The sequence below is a fragment of the Tachysurus fulvidraco genome, chromosome 8 (assembly GCF_022655615.1).
Source record: "Tachysurus fulvidraco isolate hzauxx_2018 chromosome 8, HZAU_PFXX_2.0, whole genome shotgun sequence".
Taxonomy (NCBI): Eukaryota; Metazoa; Chordata; class Actinopteri; order Siluriformes; family Bagridae; genus Tachysurus; species Tachysurus fulvidraco.
The window spans coordinates 25,096,042-25,115,340 of record NC_062525.1 but is presented as its reverse complement, the minus strand read 5'-3'; the positions used below and the strand labels follow the sequence as shown (position 1 = coordinate 25,115,340).

At 40.6% G+C, this 19,299-nt stretch overlaps 2 protein-coding genes across 4 annotated transcripts in view; both read right to left on the bottom strand.

The window, feature by feature from the left end:
• Positions 1–540: 540 nt before the first annotated feature.
• On the bottom strand, positions 541–5,631 carry dkk1b (dickkopf WNT signaling pathway inhibitor 1b). The gene is made up of 4 exons (XM_027157160.2): positions 2,055–5,631; positions 1,817–1,958; positions 1,497–1,646; positions 541–1,385 (listed from the first exon to the last, which is right to left on the bottom strand). Exons 1-4 carry the CDS (start codon positions 2,301–2,303, stop codon positions 1,135–1,137), a joined length of 792 nt encoding a protein of 263 aa, XP_027012961.1. The 5' UTR covers positions 2,304–5,631; the 3' UTR covers positions 541–1,134.
• A 696-nt stretch (positions 5,632–6,327) lies between these two features.
• Positions 6,328–19,299, bottom strand: part of prkg1b (protein kinase cGMP-dependent 1b) — a 150,254-nt gene continuing 137,282 nt past the window's right edge. For 2 of the 3 annotated variants that reach the window (XM_047817439.1, XM_047817438.1), the window contains exons 10-18: positions 14,150–14,246; positions 12,264–12,403; positions 12,037–12,126; positions 11,796–11,937; positions 11,536–11,699; positions 10,121–10,243; positions 9,060–9,122; positions 8,861–8,927; positions 6,328–7,878 (exon numbers count right to left, since the gene is read on the bottom strand). In XM_047817439.1, the coding sequence (XP_047673395.1) occupies positions 7,780–7,878; positions 8,861–8,927; positions 9,060–9,122; positions 10,121–10,243; positions 11,536–11,699; positions 11,796–11,937; positions 12,037–12,126; positions 12,264–12,403; positions 14,150–14,246 (985 nt within the window). In that variant the 3' untranslated portion in view covers positions 6,328–7,779. The remainder of the gene's footprint in view (positions 7,879–8,860; positions 8,928–9,059; positions 9,123–10,120; positions 10,244–11,535; positions 11,700–11,795; positions 11,938–12,036; positions 12,127–12,263; positions 12,404–14,149; positions 14,247–19,299) is intronic. The other variant, XR_007143706.1, reaches the window with a different exon arrangement.

Genomic DNA, 19,299 nt, shown 5'->3' with positions numbered 1-19,299 from the left:
GTTTAAAAGACATGCACCTTTACGCCCTTCCCCCTCTTACCACCCCCCGACACACACACACATTCAAATACTTTGCTATAGGAACTATTAGGTGTATCCATCATCTCTACACCTGTTGTCATATATTATTCCAGGTTCAATAATTTTAGCATCCTTAAACCTTTAAGACTTGAACAGCTCAGTGAGAACATTTTGAAAGGGTGAGCACCAATTTATTTATTTATTTGTTTAGTTTACTCACTGTCACGGCAAGCTGTTATCTGCCATATGGCCGACTTCCATGTTCATAATAGAATGGATTATATGGAAAGCAACAGGAAATGTGACTGTGCAACTCTCTACCAAATAGCTTTAAGCTTCCTTATTAAGTACATAAACATAACTGTTAACCATCTGTCGGCAATCATGCTCTAACACAATTATCACACTCACACACACACACACACACACACACACACACACATACTTTTCTTTATATGTTACTATTCAGTCACGATGTTACCTTTAGTTTTAATATCATACGAATCTAAAACTTCATCGTCGTCATTTATCATTTTATTGATAACTGCAACAAATATCTGCAGCTTGATCTATTACAGATATCATCACATCTCTGCATACGTACGTACTTAGACATGGTCCGAATCATAATTATCATTACACTCTTTATTTAGAATAAAAAATAAACATATATCAGACTCTGTATGATTGTGAAAATCTGTATATACAAAAGGGGGTGATGCATCCTCTATGTGTTGACAAAAATCAGAGTTAAGTGCCAACTTCCTAATAGTATTTACAATACAGTAATGTACTGCAACCATCAAATGCCAAGTTCCATAGAGAAACATTTGTATCTCCTCTGCGATGTTAACACACACACACACACACACACACACACACACACACACACACACACACACACACACACACACACACACACACACCACACACACACACAACTGGAGATGGAGAGAAATAAGAACAATATAAAAAAATAATAATAATAACAGAGTATCCCATTCCGTATCCATTTCCACCGATGATGTTTTTACATGTTCTTTCAGACTGGTCCCGCTTCCCAGAAACATTCAGTAAATAATCCTTGAAGTTATTTAGTGTCTCATAAGCGTCTCAATGTCTTTGGCATGAGTGGAGGCTTCGTGATGCCTTGCTATGATCTGCTTTCTGCATCCTGCAGCTCAGACCTTCCCCACAGTCACAGCGCTGGAAGATCTCCAGAGCATGAGTGCCTTTCCTCTTGTGCTTGGTGCACACCTGGCCCTCCTTCAGCACCGGCTTGCAGATCCTGGACCAGAAGTGACGAGCACAGCACAGACCCTCCACGCAGTCTGAAGATCTCAGGCAGGAAGCTCCTTCCATACCTGAAGCAACACACACACATATAAATATACAGTACACACAGAAAAGCCAGACTTACTGCTACACCCAGTCGAAAGGAGGAGATTTTAGGGGGTTTTATGAATGGGTTTTACCTTTAAGGTTTTGAGGTGCACCTTGAGTCACTGCAGATGCTTTGGATTGCTGGAGCACCGTAGCGTTCACCTGATGCTGAGCGCTAACGGGAACAAGCTTTTCTACCCCTGCTTGGAGAAGCAGGTCTGGGTCGTTGGCTTGACACACTCCTGAGGGCACGTGAAAATGAAGAGTGACATGTTAAGACTGGGATCATTCGACTTGACGTGTTACTGATGACTAGTCTGCAACACGTGATTCCAAGATGAAACACCGTTGAACTAAATAAATAAATAAATAAATAAATAAATAAATAAATAAATAAATAAATTCATCCTACCGTTGCTGCAGTGGTTGCCTGGGCAGCACATGGCGTTCCGGATGCAGCGCTTTCGGCGTTTTCTGCACTGAAGGCACGCGCCACGGGACAGTAAGCAGAATTCCTCGCGCCCGCACTCGGAGTCGGTGGCGCACACGAGCGGCTACGGGGAGAACAGACAGTAAACATCAACACGAACACACGCAGGGGAAAAAAGTGAGCACAAGGACAAGAACAAACTCGTCGTGATGCAAGTTACCTGCGCTGTATCGATGGCTAAGTTCTGCTCCCCGCCATCCACCGGCAGCACATCTGGGCTCGGGGTGGCCGCAGCTGGACCGAACTTGATCGCGTTGGAGTTGTGTAACACGGCGCTCGCGGCTGCACACGTGAGCACAATGAGGCACCAGGCGGAAAACGTCACGAGAGACATAACAGCTGATATTCCTTTAAAGCAACAGGCCGAAGGCTGCGATTTTCTGCCGGTTTGCAGCTCGTGACGCTTCATTTATACCCTAGGCTCAGTGTTTGTGTTCCCCGCCCCTCGTAAGTCGCAAAGGGAGGAGGACGATGATGGGGGGGGGGGGGGGTGAAATTTCAAAAGCGCCGCTGCTTTGGTGTGTTTGGCAGGGCAGGGCGCGCATTGTGCGCGAGCGCACATCAAACGCAGCGCGGTGCTCCGTGAGCCGAGCTTTAACTGGGAATTAACGCGATGTGTATTGGGCAGAATTCTAATCAGTCGGGATTATTGTGGAGGTCCGACGCGTTCTGCTCCCCTGAATGTCTCAAAAAGAAAAGAAAAGAAAAGAAAAAAAGAAGTACTAGAAGTGCGTTTATAGCCTGCTTCAGCCTCATGTAGTGGATATAACGCACCTCTTAATGAAGTGTGCAATTAAATCGCCCAGGTCAATAAATAAGGGCTTAATTACTCTCATCATATAATACAGACCGTGCAGGTTATAATGCATGCACAGGTTATTATCGTGCATTGTGTATGACATGGTATGAAGACATTAAGACCTCGTAGGAGATCTGTCTGTCTTTCTTTCTTTCTTTCTTTCTTTCTTTCTTTCTTTCTTTCTTTCTTTCTTTCTTTCTTTCTTTCTTTCTTTCCATTAGCCACATTGTAATGGAGGGACTTTGAAATGCAGTCGATAAAACAAAAGTAAGCAAAGATCAAAGGCGGAATGCAAATGAGAAGGCGGGGAAAGTTTACCGAATTAATTATCATTCAGTCTGCGCTCGTGAGCAAACAGTGGCTGATTAACACTAAGGTAAGTAAGTGGTCCTGGCCTTGTGAAGTGAAGCTCAACTCTACAGACAAGAGGGCTGGCGTTTATTTCAACTGTTTGTGTTATCTTAAAATGGATGGGGGATAAAAATAAATAAATAAATAAATAAATCACACCCCTTTCCGTCTTCTGTTTAAAGCGAATTGGTTTTAAAATAGTGGATTTGATAAAGGTGTAAATTGATCATACTGTAGATTCTACATTTCCAAAAATGGATCAACACCAGTGAAGTTATTTATGGATGGAAAGTGGGTTTAAGTCACTCTGTGTAGTATAAAGTTGGTGTACACCGGATCAGTTCATCCATGTTTGCTTAATGGACATTTCGTTCCAATTTTAGTCTCCCTTTGCTGTTAGAGGAAGCTTCGGTCTTCTGAGAAGGTTTCCTGAAAAGATGTCGATCATTAATGAGATCTGATGTTGTAAAAGTGACGAGGTCTGGGGTTCAGTCGGTGTTCAGGCTCATCCCAGACGTGTTGAAGTCAGGGCTCTGTCCAGGACACTCGAGATCTTTCACTCCAACCTTCACCACTCGATTTTGCACAGTCATGCTGGAACATGTTTGGACCCAGTGACGGGAAATTGTAATGCTGCAGCATGTAAAGACATTCTGTACAATTGTGTGCTTGAAAAGGTTACGAGTGTGATGTCAGGTTTCCACAAACCTTTTGTCCATATAGAAGATGTTTCTCATACTGACACTACTGAGTTCTTTTTATTCACCTACTTACAGTGATCTCCTCTAAGACTTTTACTATGACTAATAAAAAGTTTATCTTATCAATAGATTATTTTATTAATCAGCCCAAATATATTGGTGGCATATTATCCTGTTTATTTCTCTCTGGATGAGACGCTCCTCGATTAAGGATTTAACAGTTTCACATTGTCTGCGTGCTGAATACTGTGGGATGACCTTCCACGCAAAAAGTCCTTTGATGTGGCCGACACAGAGGTCACTCATAACTACCGACGGCAGGACAAACGCTCAATACACTTCGTTAGACGCGAATTGGCAGCTTTTCGTCCTTGCGCTCTTTGGGCTTTGTTTTAGCTGGACAGCACAAAGCTCGGTGTAAAATGGAGGTTGTAAGCGGTCTTTGATGAACACACACACATCAAACAAGCCCTGAGCACTGAGTCTTAATCTGGCTTTATCTAAAACTCCCTTATCACAACAGGCCACTTTTAGCGGCTTTCTTTCTGTGCTCAGAGTCATTGTTAACTGTATAACGACACATTCTGACTTTAAATTCCTAGATGTAGCTTAGACTTTTAGAGGTCTACGTCTTTCAAGAAACGTTACACGTGCTGAATACGATGTCTTTTCGGTGTAAATAATAAATTACAAATAAAGTTTTAGTTTATTTGGAATAAATAAATAAATAAATAAATAAATAAATAAATAAATAAATAAATAAATAAATTTTAAAAAGTTCAGTGAATTAATTATAGTTTTATGGGTGTGCCGGGTTGCCAAATCTTTTCATGCGAAAGTAGCTTAAATTGGTGATAGATGTTATTATATCGAAGATATAATTTGAATAATTTGCATATCAAAACACGTTACGGGAATTAGAATGATATTCTGAAGATTCGCTCAGAATATGAACCGACACATTCGATCGAAAGATTTTATGATTATGACTTTCTATAGACTGAATTCTGCCATGGCAACAAATTCTTTACATATTTAAATATATTTCAACCAAGAAACCGACGGAATAACTTTCCACAGATGGACGATCCATAACATCCGCTCCAAAAGGATTAGATTTGCTGCTAGATTATTTTATACTTTTTTTTTTTTTTTTAAATAACATCTAAAAAACGACTGGCTTCGACCCGGCAGCACGGCATCGTTGTGGTGAATTTAAGAAGAGGAATCGCTCACTATGTCGTGTCCTCGGCAGCTGAGTGAACTCCCTGGATGAACACGCTACACAACCGTACACGAGTCTATGATTAATCGTTACTAATGAGGTGTGCCCGAGCTGATTCATCCGAACCCCAAAGACTTTGAGGACCAGAAGTGGTTTTCTTGTAGTCTTGAAATGTCTTGTCTTTAATCTGGCCACCTGCATTACCGTAGCACTCAAAAAATAACAATAATAATAATAATAATAATAATAATAATAATAATAATAATAATAATAATAATAATAATAATAATAATGCATTTAACGACCCAAGTCAGTATGAGAGCTTGTAAGTGGTTTTGTCTTTGTAGAACAAAGTGGTAAGTGGTGCTGGGGTATTTCAAGCTCATCAAGATCTCCAGACAAACAGATAAAATCTACTCAGTCTAGACTGGATTGAATTCTCCAACGCATCTAAACCCAGCTCTTTAATCTGTGTTTAAACTCTTTATGTCGTTCCTATGTGGTTCAGAACCGCACGTTATTGTCATGAACAGCGCATCCAGATATCAGGCGCTCGGAGACGGGTTTTTGGATGCGGCCCTTGTTTTCCGTGTCAGTTCTGCTTTCAGGAACTCGCTCTTGATGCGTGTGTACTCAGTCTGAAACCTTCTCTCTGATCAAGCTCCAGGACCAGTATCTTTGCTGACATGAAGGCACGCCGTTGATGGAGATTCTCCATGTTTGGAGTGCTGTGCAGATTGGCTCTCTCACCGCTTTTAACGGGCCCCAGAAGTTCTGCTTAATATAAACTGACTGGCACATCACTAAAGTTTGGACACTAAAATAACTCAAGTATTTAATGCACCGTATTCAATCAAGAATACGAAGAAAAGAACAAAAAAATACTGGAATTATGAAATATAGCGGTGGAACATAACGACTTGTTGACTTACATTTTCAAGCATTTTGTAGAATTTCCTTATTTTAAATTTGACCCTCACAAAACGATCCTTATTGATGATTTCTTTCATACTATTAATACAACTTATACAACTGACTGACTGACTGACAGACAGACAGTTGAAGCGGTAGATTATGGGTCAATGATGTCATCTGCACCTCGAGTAATTACACCTTTTGATGTCTGAGACAATACTTTTTTGGGGAACGGTCGTTTCTCAAGTTTATCTATGTCGGAGAGGGCAGGGGAGAGAGCTGTTTACAAATCATTATCACCAACTGATATGAGTCGGGGTTAAGCCAAAGCTCGGTGTTCCCTGTGAAGTCATTATGAGTTTTTATCCAAGTGGAAACGGTCAGAAGTGCAGTCCTGATAGGACAGACAGAAGAGCAGCATTACGACTCTACAAAGTCCGAGTACGCTCGATGCTTTTATTGTAAGAAAAAGGCATAGAAATCGCTGAACCTTAAAAAAGCCACAAACGAGTAAGGATTACATATTTGAGGTGTTCACCTAGTCATGCAGCATCAGTACCAACGTAGGGTCTACATTGAATGCCATTGAATTAAGGCACTTCTCATAATGCCAGAAAAAACAACAACAACAACAACAACAACAAACAAAAAACAAAACAAAACCATAAGCACAAACTGTCCATCGTGAACTTTCGGACAAAAGAGTTCAACAAATTCTACAAAGTACCATACAGATTAAACATATTCCAAACAAATGAAATAACAAAGCCAGCTTTACTCTGACAATGTTTTTTTTTTCTTCTTCTTCTTCTTCTTTCTATTATTCTTCTACAAGTGTCACAAAAATATCAGCACTGAATATGTACATAAATATTTACCTCTGGTCCTATAATAAATAAAAACCCTTAATTTGTTTTCCAGCACAGTAGTTTGTGTTCAAGCTATTGTCAGCCTTCAGGCGGCCGGCTGGCCATCGATGATTGATTGATTGATTGATTGATTGGATGATTGTGGTTATGGAGGAGGAAATGGCCAGCAGTAATGTCAGGGCAGATCGGATAGCAGCATATACGTGAGAATTGTTTGCTGATTGTTTGTCTTTCTCTTCATGCACTCATTCGCCTCAGGTGGCTTGTGTTTTGTCACAGACTGCCCTCTGGTGGTGTAAACCTGCACACGCTGACCCTTGACTAAGACACATTCAGTATAAGAAAATTAGTGGATGGATGGATGGATTTTTTTTTTTTTTTTTTAAGAATACAGAGATGTGAGCTTTGAAGCAAAACTGTTATGAATACTTATCTGACTAGATAGACAAGGTGGAGAAGCATTAAAGTGGAAGGGCATTTTGTCATATTTAAAGACATTTGCCTTTGCAACTTTTATTACGTACAGTATGTCTTCACTCTTTAATGACGTATAGCGTGTGAGACTTTCCAAATATATGATAACCGTATATATACACAGTCGTATATGATATAATCTTACACCGGTTAAGAAACTAATGTTCTGCGAAGCAAGTGAGCGTGGAGTTTTAACAGCACGACCGGTTTAACTCATGCTCTGTCCAATCAGGAAAAGGCAAATAGAGCGGAAGCGTAAAAGGTCTATAAATGGACAGAACGTGAAGGAGGAATAATGAGATGTGATAAAGCTATCAGAGCGTGTCTTCAAAACTCAACACAGTAAAATGGGCTTTTCTTTTGGGTGGTGTTTATGGATCTGGGGCATCCCAATGGGAACGGCATTGGGGAAGGCATCATGGTGACCCAGAGCTGGACATCGAATTTTTTTTTGTTTGTTTAATTTTGCCGACTTGAGCAGCAGTCACTAAACTTACTCAACACAACCATGTCCTGAAGGTTTTGACTGACAGTCAGAGGGGCAAATTGGATCAGAAATCCGTGTCCCAGCCTGAGTTGTCGTCAGGTGGCGGGTCCTCGTTGTCCTCGGGGAAATTGTCAAAGTTACTGGTGTCAGTGGGGGATGACACCTTAGAGAGAAAAGCACAGCTATAACAAGAATTTTAAGTAAATTCCGGAAGTATAACTGTGTGTTGCGTCCTTTCATCCATCCACCTATCCATCCATCCATCCATACATCCATCCTTTTATTCAGCCATGCATTGCTAAGTTCATTCATCCATCCACCCAAACATCCATCCATCCATCCATCCATCCATCCATCCATCCATCCATCCAATTCATCCATCCATACATCTATCCATCCAATTCATCCATCCATACATCCATCCTTTGATTCAGCCATGCATTGCTAAGTTTATTTATCCATCCACCCACCCATCCATCCATCCATCCATCCATCCATCCATCCATCCATCCAATTCATCCATCCATACATCCATCGTTTTATTCAGCGATGCATTGCTAAGTTCAATTATCCATCCACCCATCCATCCATCCACCCAAACATCTATCCATCCACCCACCCATCCATCCATCAATCCATCCATCCATCTATACATCCAATTCATCCATCCATACATCCATCGTTTTATTCAGCCATCCATTGCTAAGTTCATTCATCCATCCACCCATCTATCCATCTATCAATCCATCTATCCATCATCCATCAATCCATCTATCCATCCATCCAACTATCCATCCATCCATCCATCCATCCATCCATCCATCCATCCATCCATCCATCCATCCATCCATCCATATATCCACCCAATTCATCCATCCATACGTCCAGCCATCCTTTTATGCAGCCATGCATTGCTAAGTTCATCCAGCCATCCATCGATCCATCCATCTATCCATCCATCCATCCAGCTATACATATATCCATTAGTCTATCCATCAATTAATTCATGCAACCATACGTTCATCAATCCTATTATTCAGCAATTCATTGATAAATCCATACATCCACCCACCCACCCATCCATCCACCCATCCATCCATCTATCCACGCATTCATCATTAGCAGAAACAACAGAAGAAACTTACCTCAGGTATAATAGGAGGGATAAGAGTCCCTTTACGCAACCCTTCCCAGTTAAAGCCTTCAAACCATCTGAGGTAAGAAGATAAGATTATAAAGGTATTATGAGATTTCGGTCTAAGTCAAAGGCTATTATTATTATTATTATTATTATTATTATTATTATTATTATTATTATTATGCACCATTTTCTGTACTACTTACTTGTGCTTTTGGATGTCCTTCACCCCATTTTTCAAGTTTCCTAATCTCTCAGATGGATTGTCCCTGTATAAAACATGAAATAAATCGAAAACGAGTTAAAATGGCAAGAACAACAACATCAAAAGCAAACAGTGTTCACTAAACTAAGGGTTGTGTAACTGCTCAAGCACATGACTATCTGAGAGTTTAACTCATGCAGCAAAGATGTGTTAAGTTACACATACACAAATGACATTTCCAGCTTTATTGCTTTTCAGGCTACGCTAACACTCACTCTCTCACTCTGCTTTATCCAAACTACCTCGGGTCACGGGGAGCCTGTGCCTATCTCAGGCGTCATCGGGCATCGAGGCAGGATACACCCTGGACGGAGTGCCAACCCATTGCAGGGCACACACACACACTCTCATTCGCTCACACACGCTACGGACAATTTTCCAGAGATGCCAATCAACCTACCATGCATGTCTTTGGACCGGGGGAGGAAACCGGAGTACCCGGAGGAAACCCCCGAGGCACGGGGAGAACATGCAAACTCCACACACACAAGGCGGAGGTGGGAATCGAACCCCCAACCCTGGAGGTGTAAGGCGAACGTGCTAACCGCTATGCCAACGTGCCCCCCCCCTCGCTACGCTAACAAATAAAAGTAAATAAAGGGGCAATAAATAAAAATGATGCAGAATAATACACTGTTTTGTCATAGGAATGGTTAAAGTATAGTAGATGGATGAGCTCATAGCTCAGCTGAGAGAATTTATTCTGGAGGACACGACGTCTAAAGCATCATCTGGGAGGATTTCTTTATTTAGTTCTTCAGTCGCATGTGAAATCGAGTCAGGATCGGTTTATTTGAGCTGCAATGTGCTGCTTAGCTGATTGGACTGGAATTGGATGTGTCATGTGTGATAGTGATGTGTTTTCTCCACCATCCCAGTGATGCCTAACCAACACGGTGATGACTAATGAATGTATGAAGTTAATTAGTCTGGACATCCCCTGCTATTAACACGGTACATGGACAGCACGATGTTTAATAAAAAACAAACAAACCCTCATACCTGCATAGTTTCTTTATTAGATTGGCAGCATTTTTGGTGATCTTCTTTGGAAATTCAATCATATCAATACCCCTTAAGATGATATTGTATGTCTTCATCGGATCTGGGCCTGAGAACGGTGGGCTGCAAAATGGCATGACACAAGTTTCAAAATCACTGCATCTGCACCTATATAACAATATATCCTACTATTCATCCATCCATCTATCCTTTTATAGATCTATCCATGTATCCATATAATCCACCCATCCATCTATTCATCAATTCATAAATTTTATATAAATCCCTAAAACCACATAACTATCCATGCATCCATCCATTTATATAACCATCCAACCATCCATCCATCCATCCATCCATCCATCCATCCATCCATCCATCCATCCATCCATCCATCCATCCAACTATCTGACTGTATATTCATCCATCTATCCATCCATCCATTTATTTATCTATCCATGATTTAATATAATCCATCCATTCCTCTATCTATCCATAGATTCATATATCCATCCATCCATCTATCTATCCATGATTTAATATAATCCACCCATTCCTTTATCTATCCATTGATTCATATATCCATCCATCCATCCATCCATCCATATTTAAATCCCTAAAACCACATAACCATCCATTTATATAACCATATTATATATATATCAGTCTATCTATCCAATTATCCATCTATGCATCCATCCATCTATCCATGTATCCATATAATCCACCCATCCATCTATTCATCAATTTATAAATTTTACTTTATATCCATCAATCAATACATCCATCTACTGTATATATAAATCCCTAAAACCACATAACTATCCATGCATCCGTCCTTACATCCATTTATATAACCATCCATCCATCCATCCATCCATCCATCCATCCATCCATCCATCCAATTATTTCACTGTATATTCCTACATCCATCCATCCATCCATCCATCCATCCATCCATCCATCCATCCATCCATCCCACTGTATATTCATCCATCCATCCATCCATCCATCCAGTTATTTCACTGTATATTCCTCCATCTATCCGTCCATCCATCCATCCTTCCATCCATCCATCCATCCATCGAATTATCCCACTGTATATTCATCCATCTATCCATCCATCCATTCATACATCCATACATCCATTTATTTATCTATCCATGATTTAATAAAATCCATCCATTCCTTTATCCATTGATTCATATATCCATCAATCCATCCATGCATCCATCTTTAAATCCCTAAAACCACATAACTATGCATCCATTTATATAACCATCTATCATATATATCTATCAGTCTATCTATCCAATCATCCATCTATCCATCCATCCATCCATCCACATGAAAATCTCTTATTTATTAGATTTTTTTCTAAATTTCTCTCTAAAGACTTCATTATTATTGTTTACCTGCCAGTCAGGAGTTCATACATGAGGATACCAAGTGACCAGTAATCTGCTGAGATGTCATGACCTTTATTGAGGATAATCTCTGGAGCTACATATTCTGGAGTTCCACAGAAAGTCCATGTCTTCTTCCCGAATCCAATCTTTTTGGCAAAACCAAAGTCCACCTGCAGTGAAAACCGAGTGATGTAAGGAGCCTCTTTGAAACCTCTGAGATTCATCATCATTACATTTAACGTAGGATCATAAAAGTGTCAGCTCACCAGCTTGGCATAGCCCCTGTGATCTAGGATGAGATTTTCTGGCTTGAGATCTCGATAAATGATCCCTTTGGAATGCAAATAAGCGAAGGCTTCCACCACACAGGCTGTGTAAAAGCGTGTTGTGGAGTCTTCAAAAGATCCTCTGGAGGTGATAAATGAGGTGAAAATGTCAGAATCTGGCAACGTGGACTAACACGTGTGTTATAATGCAACTATATATTGCTGTAATGCAGCTGGTTACCTATCTCTAAGAATGGTCCATAGTTCTCCTCCCAAACAGGCTTCCATCAGCATATACAGATATTTGCTGTCTTTAAATGTCCTGTATAATCTGAATGAGCAAAATGTAATGTAGGAGGAATGAAATAATTAGCAGTAGCAGTCTTATTGTTCTTATTCAGGTGGAAAAAATCTGATCAATGTATTGAGTTAAAGAATTTAGCTCGAAAAGGAAGGACTTGTCACTACCTCACTATAAAGTCTGAATGCGCCTCCTGCATGATGTGTTTCTCCGAGCGGATGTGTTCCTGTTGCCGCGTGTCCACGATGTGGCGCTTTTTCAGAATCTTCATGGCGAACGTTTTGGTCTCCTCACTTTTGAGCTGCACCTAGATGGAAAAATCAACGGGAAACGAAAGGACAAGCGCATGAGCTCTTGTTGCGAGTCAATCAATCAATCAATCAATCAATCAATCAATCAACAAATAAATAAATAAATAAATCTCTAATAAATTTCAATTTAAGCTTCATCTATTTCACCATTGTATCAATGTCTATTGATATATCTGTTACCTCATTGGCTAAGTTTTGTACAGAACAAAGAAATTCTAGTTCTAGTCTTAAGGTATTACTACAAAAACCAGCTGCGAGAGGTTAAAGGGATTATTATTATTATTATTAATCCGGATGCCTTTTCTACAAGAAGATCTCAGCAGCCATGCTGGAGAACTACAGTAGTGTGGTTCATTTGTATTGATGTAGCACTGTTAGCAGGGGGCATTGTTTCAAAGCATTAATATAATTTACATTAATATAATAATATAAGCGATTTATTAAATGTATCCCTAACGAGGAAGCCGAAGTCGACTGTGTTGAGGAAAATCTCCCTGAGATGATATGAGGAAGAAACCTTGAGAGAAACCAGAGTGAAAAGGGAATCAGTAGAAGCTTGATGCTCACCGAGCAAAAAAAGAGGTGATGAAGAGCAACGTGAAGACGTACAGCAGTCTTACGTGGAGCTCTTGTTGTTTTTTTTTGCGTTTGCACCCGATGTGGTTACCGCTTCCGGAGACTAATCATAGTCTTGGAAACCTGAATACAGCTTGACAAGCGAGCGCAGATATTTCACATGTCGTACACGTCAGGGGCCATTTGATCTCTCTACAAGATCTACATCTGGCAGAAGGCCACTTGTTTTTAGCATAGAGCTACACGGCTTTAAATAGGTGTAGTTAATGGGGATCCCTCAGAGTACTGGGCTTTTCCTTTTCCTTACGACGCTGCTGTAGATCTGCATTAAAGACGTGCTCCAACTCCGGCCACTCGAGATATACAGTAGTACAGTCAGAATATACTTATTCAAGAGGGTTTTCTATACGTTTGGCCGCTCTTCTGTTCGTCAGAAACGTTTTAATTACGTTTCATACGTTTTCTATCAACTCCAGAATCGCTGCCGTGAAAAGTGCAAAACGAGCGAGCTTAAATATCTCAGTATGGTTTGAACTCTTTTATTTCATACATAAATATAGAAGCTGTAGTGTAGATTGTACAGCAGGAAATTGCTGGCAGTCTCACAATTAATATTTGATGAAATCTAACAAAATCACGAGTAATACGAATGTTTGTGCGAAAGCACTGAACGTTTTAATGCTAATTTTCAAATGAATATGATGCTGTTTTTTTTGTGGGGGTGCCATTACTTTTGTTATACATGTTTTTGACAAATGAAATACCATTATTATTATTATTATTATTATTATTATTATTATTATTATTATTATTATTATTATGTTCTTGTTCACCTCGCGTCCTTGAGTCACAAGTGAGATCTATTAACACAGATCTAAACTAGTACTGGATAGTTACCCTGAATAGAGCTGCAATATTTCCTACACCTGACCTGTGCAGCATGCATAAGACCTTCATATCACAGCAGCTGTGCATCTTAAATTAACAGCATAAAAAAACCACACAAATATATTATTCTGTGGTAAAGTTTATAGACGTCTTGTATTTTAATTGTTTCTTGAGCATTGAACTACAGTTGGTTAATAAGTAATACAGGAAATATGACTGACATAAATAAAAGAAAGCAAATTTATAAATAAGATAAGACAGTTTTCTGGCCTTCCTACCAGCTCGACTCGTCCGAATCCTCCCACCCCTAAGGTGTCGATGATGTTGAAGTCCACCAGCTTCAGGTTGGAGAAGAAGGCGTTTTCTGCCTCGTATCTACATTTTTTAAAGTGAAAAAAGGGGAACTTCTTAGAGGTCTGAACAGAGTACGTAACAGGGAATGTGAGCAGAGCAGGAACGGAGGCAGGTAAACTGTTAATTCGCCCTCTTGCCCTCCGCTCCCGCACTGGAACAGGTAGAAGGTCCCGCATTCCGTCTTACTCTCGGTCCAGCCAAAAGATATAATAACACAGAATGGTCCAGTGAATCAATGGAACAATACTGTTATAGCGATCGTATAGATCTTGTTGTCGTAAGCGCTCGATTCTTCAGTTTATGAGAACGTTCGGCAGAGAGTTCGCGACAGCCCGAGCTCAAACGTCGAGGTACGGCGCCATTTACAGTTTACATTTTGAACGGTACACAGCAATGTTAGCTGTGTATGGAGAAAGAAAGACTTGTCCAGATCCCTAAAGTCTCCGTGCATGAAGCTCAGCCTCTGACCACCACCACGAGTCTCTAATTATCAAAGTGAATCTCAAAGCAGTTAAATAACCAATACTTCTTGTTCAGAGAGCCAGCGAGTAACAGAAGGCAGAGTCAAATCTAAAGCAGCGATTGAAATGTCCTCCCTCGAGGCTGTGTCACTGACCAGGGCTGCTCAGCAATAGAGCATGTGAATAGCTCGAGAGCAGTCCTTATGCTTAAAGGTCAGTCTGCATGCCAAAACACTAGCCATGTGTGTCTCTCTACGAGCAGCGGCCTCCACCGGTTCTGTCTGCCTGATGATCGCTTGAGTATTTTTAGCCTGTGATCACGGGTCAAGGTTATTCCAGTTAGCAATCCTTCTACACCTCTGCCCTTTCTGCAAACAACTACTGTCAATCATCACATAATATTCACTTTCCAAAAACATGCTCTATGTGGTAGCTAGCTCGGTGGTTAAGGTGTTCGACCACTGATCGACTACGGAAGGTCATCGTTTCGAATCCCAGGTCCACCAAGCTGCCGCTACTTAACCCTCAGTTGCTCAGGTGTAAAAACTGAAATAAAAATGGAAGTCACTCTGGATAAGACTGTCTGCTAAATGCTGTAAATGTAAGTAAACAAATATCTGTTTTGCCACCGAGACCGGGAACAAAAAGGTCATGCACTTTGACCTGAGGAAGGGACAGATATGAGAGACACAGCGTGAAGCTCAAGGGACAAACACACACTCAACTTAACTAGTTTATATTTTGGGAAAAATCTCCAACTAAATGTGTTAAGTATACTTTAGTTCCTTTGGCCAGGTCATTGGTTTGCATATTTGATTTGGCACGGGACCCAATGCCCATCCTGATGCACATTATTTGCGGGCTTGGGACTGGCACTGGGAGAGCATTGTCTTGTGCAACCCTAGTTTGGTTCCCCAGCCAGGAATTCAACCCACTATACGGTGGCAAAAAAGCATCGAAGCCTAACCTCTAGTCCTCCAGGGAACCACCAAACATTTGATGTGCATTTGACACAAGTTATTGAATTAGCATGATGACCTGACAAAGAAGAACAACTGAAGAAGAAGAAGTGATGCACTGTTAGAGCCAGAATTCACTGCCAGGTCTGAATTCTGAAATCTGATAAGCATAGCGAGACACCTACTCCAAACTGTCCGAGGTTCCTTGGGGTTCTATAAAGAGCCCTAGGCTTCTGGATTCGGGCTTCTGGGCTTCTGGATTCGGCCAATCGATGGAATAGAAACCTTCTAGAGCAGTGAAGCTTATACATTCAAAGGGGCTCCATAATTGAAAGCATTTGTGAGATGAACACTTTTTGGAATTGTATCTCTATGTAGATAAAGATGTGAGATGTTCATTATTATGGATATTAATTAATGCTAGTTTTTTATTGTTTGAATTTGCATAATAATAATAATAATAATAAGAAGAAGAAGAAGAAGAAGAAGAAGAAGAAGAAGAAGAAGAAGACGGAGATGAAGAAGAAGAAGATGAAGAAGAAGAAGAAGAAGAAGAAGAAGATGAAGAAGAAAAAGAAGAAGAAGAAAAAGAAGAAGATGAAGAAGAAAAACAAGAAGAAAGTGAAGAAGAAGGAGAAGAAGAAGAAGAAGGAGGAGGAGGAGGAGGAGGAGGAGGAGGAGGAGAAGAAGAAGAAGAAAAACAAGAAGAAGAAGATGAAGAAGAAGATGAAGAAGATGAAGAAGAAAAAGAAGAACAAGGAGATGAAGAAAAAGAAGAAGAAGAAGAAGAAGAAGAAGAAGAAGAAGATGAAGAAGAAGATGAAGAAGATGAAGAAGAAAAAGAAGAACAAGGAGATGAAGAAAAAGAAGAAGAAGAAGAAGATGAAGAAGATGAAGAAGAAGAAGAAGAAGAAGAAGAAGAAGAAGATGAAGAAGAAGATGAACATGAAGATGAAGAAGAAGATGAACATGAAGATGAAGAAGAAGATGGAGATGAAGAAGAAAAAGAAGAAAAAGAAGAAGAAGAAGATGAAGAAGAAAAAGAAGAAGAAGAAAAAGAAGAAGATGAAGAAGAAAAACAAGAAGAAGGTGAAGAAGAAGGAGAAGAAGAAGAAGAAGGAAGAGGAGAAGAAGAAGATGAAGAAGAAAAAGAAGAAGAAGATGAAGAAGAAGATGAAGAAGATGAAGAAGAAAAAGAAGAACAAGGAGATGAAGAAGAAGAAGAAGAAGAAGAAGAAGATGAAGAAGAAGATGAACATGAAGATGAAGAAGAAGATGAAGAAGAAGATGAACATGAAGATGAAGAAGAAGAAGAAGATGAAGAAGAAGATGAACATGAAGATGAAGAAGAAGATGAAGAAGAAGATGAACATGAAGATGAAGAAGAAGAAGAAGAAGAAGAAGAAGAAGAAGAAGAAGAAGATAAAGAGGAAGAAGAAGAAGAAGAAACCCTAAACGATTTAGGGTAGACCATCTAACTTGGATTTGAAGATCCCCACTGAGTTCTTTTCAATGAAACCGTCATAACTCTTCTATACAATACAAAGAACCAGTCTGGGGTTCCATGTAACATAGGAAGCGAGTGCCAGAACCCTTTTAGGTTCCATATGGAACCGTTTATTTTAAGAGTGCAGCTGATGACTTCTGTAGTAATCTGTATCGAATGTATGATAACTAACAAACGTTCGTTGATTCTTATAGACGTGGGTGGAGCGAGCCAGGAGTTACGATGAGAGAGTTCTTTTAAACAAAGTTTAATGAGGTTCCTCTGGACGCTTAAAAATCAAAGGTGCTGGGAGGAACCAACAAGGGATTTTCACAGTAAGGTCAAAGAAGAACCATTTTTTGGTTCCCGAAGGAACCTTTTTAGCAACGTTTCAGTTTATTCCTAATGTCATAAAAGCCTTTTTAAGAACCTTTTTTTTTCCACTGCAAAGAACCTTTGTGTAATGGAAACGTTCCATAGATGGAACTCTGATGAAGAACCATCGAAGAACCTTTGTGTGGTTCTTATTATAAGTTTGTACTTAGGCTTTCCTGCGAATACCGTAAGACTCTCATGACGCTAATAAAGAACGACTGCAAACAGGAGACAGATTCTGTACATTTAGTTCCGTTAGGTCCTGACCGGATTATTTCGGAACGCTGGGGCCGGGCGGTAAAGGATCTCCGGTGTTATTTTAGGCGAGTGAAAACACTTCAGGGAACACCGGTGTTATCTGACCACAGCAGAAGGACACGGCATCAGCGAAACGCTTCTGGCTTGAGACGGGCAGTTATATTTCAGTACAGTTCACACTGTACAGTACGGTGCATGCGTCATATTTTAGGGAGGTGACTCGTGTAATTCCTAATGCAAATCGTCGTTCCTTGGTTATAATCATTCCTGGTTTGTTTCTGTCGCCATAGATACGACCAAGTCCTGCTGAAAGTGTCAGCTTGCATGGGGAATCTCTGAAGTCCATAAGAGGGAAGAGGAGCCACCGTCACATGTTCCAGGTTGTAAATGGATGACAGCTGATATGTAAGACGAGGGCTGTGAGCCGAGCTCTGATACTGATTTTCCACTGAGCTGGCAGACTTTATGTGTAACAGCTTGGAGTAAACAAGTCCAAGTACTTCAGAGTGAGCGAGAGAAATGGGATACATGTTTATTAACCCCGAATATTGGAAGGAGCTTTACTTCACTCATGCCGGTATGCAGCATTCGGTGTGTTTTATTACGTTGATTAATATGAAATGAATTCGATTCTGTTCAGGACGGTGATGTAAAGTAATCCTACATTTCAGATGAGCATGCAGGTAACACACTGGGTTAAGTTGAGCTAAAGGATCGCTCGGATCCTGGCTCGGATGACCTCTAACCTTTCAGAGAGCCACCGCACAATGCCGTCGCATTCCGTCGGACCGACGTTTCTGCTTCTCGGTATATTCACCTCTGAGGACGCAGCTGTAAAAATAAGCACTAAGTCCAAAATCCAGCGTGGACGTAGCCAGCTTTATCAGGGGTCAGCGATCAGCTAAAGCTCGTCCAGGTGCAGGGTTTGACCTTACGCTTGAAGATGATCGGAAGTGAGAGGAAAAAAATTCCCTTGACCTGAGAAGAATGACCTAATCCTCAGTCAGCACATGCTGGATTTCTTTTTAAATAATAAATTAAATTAAAGTGAGATGTAAGCGTAGTAGGTGAATGCTTGGTCATCTGTCCCTCAAGGAGGCCCCGGGGAAGACCTAGGACATGCTGGAGGGACTATGTCTCTCGGCTGGCCTGGTAACGCCTCGATATTCCCCCGGGAAGAGCCGGAGGAAGTGTCTGGGGAGAGGGAAGTCTGGGCGTCCTTGCTTAGACTGCTGCCCCGCGACCCGGTTCCAAATAAGCGGTAGAAAATGGACGGATGGATGGATGGATGGATGGATGAAGTCTCTCTAGGTGTCATTGTAAATGATTTGTATATTACAGTATGGTTTTAAGCTATACGTGGACACCTGACTATCACAGGCATCTAAGAAGGCTTTCCACTTAGACGTTCTGCTCTTTCAGCTATAAGAACTTTAGATAGACTTTGTTCAGGCTGTGATGCTGAAGCAAGAAGGTCTGGTGTGCGGTTGGTGCTCCAGTTCATCCCAAAGTCGTTAAACGGGTTGAAGTCAGGA

Excerpts from the sequence above, each read along its gene's own strand:
- dkk1b (XM_027157160.2), bottom strand. The coding sequence starts at position 2,303 with ATGAAGCGTCACGAGCTGCAAACCGGCAGAAAATCGCAGCCTTCGGCC. Across the intron at positions 1,647-1,816 it reads AGGCAACCACTGCAGCAACG|GAGTGTGTCAAGCCAACGAC; the intron begins GTAGGATGAATT and ends ACGTGCCCTCAG. Across the intron at positions 1,386-1,496 it reads TGCACCTCAAAACCTTAAAG|GTATGGAAGGAGCTTCCTGC; the intron begins GTAAAACCCATT and ends GTGTTGCTTCAG.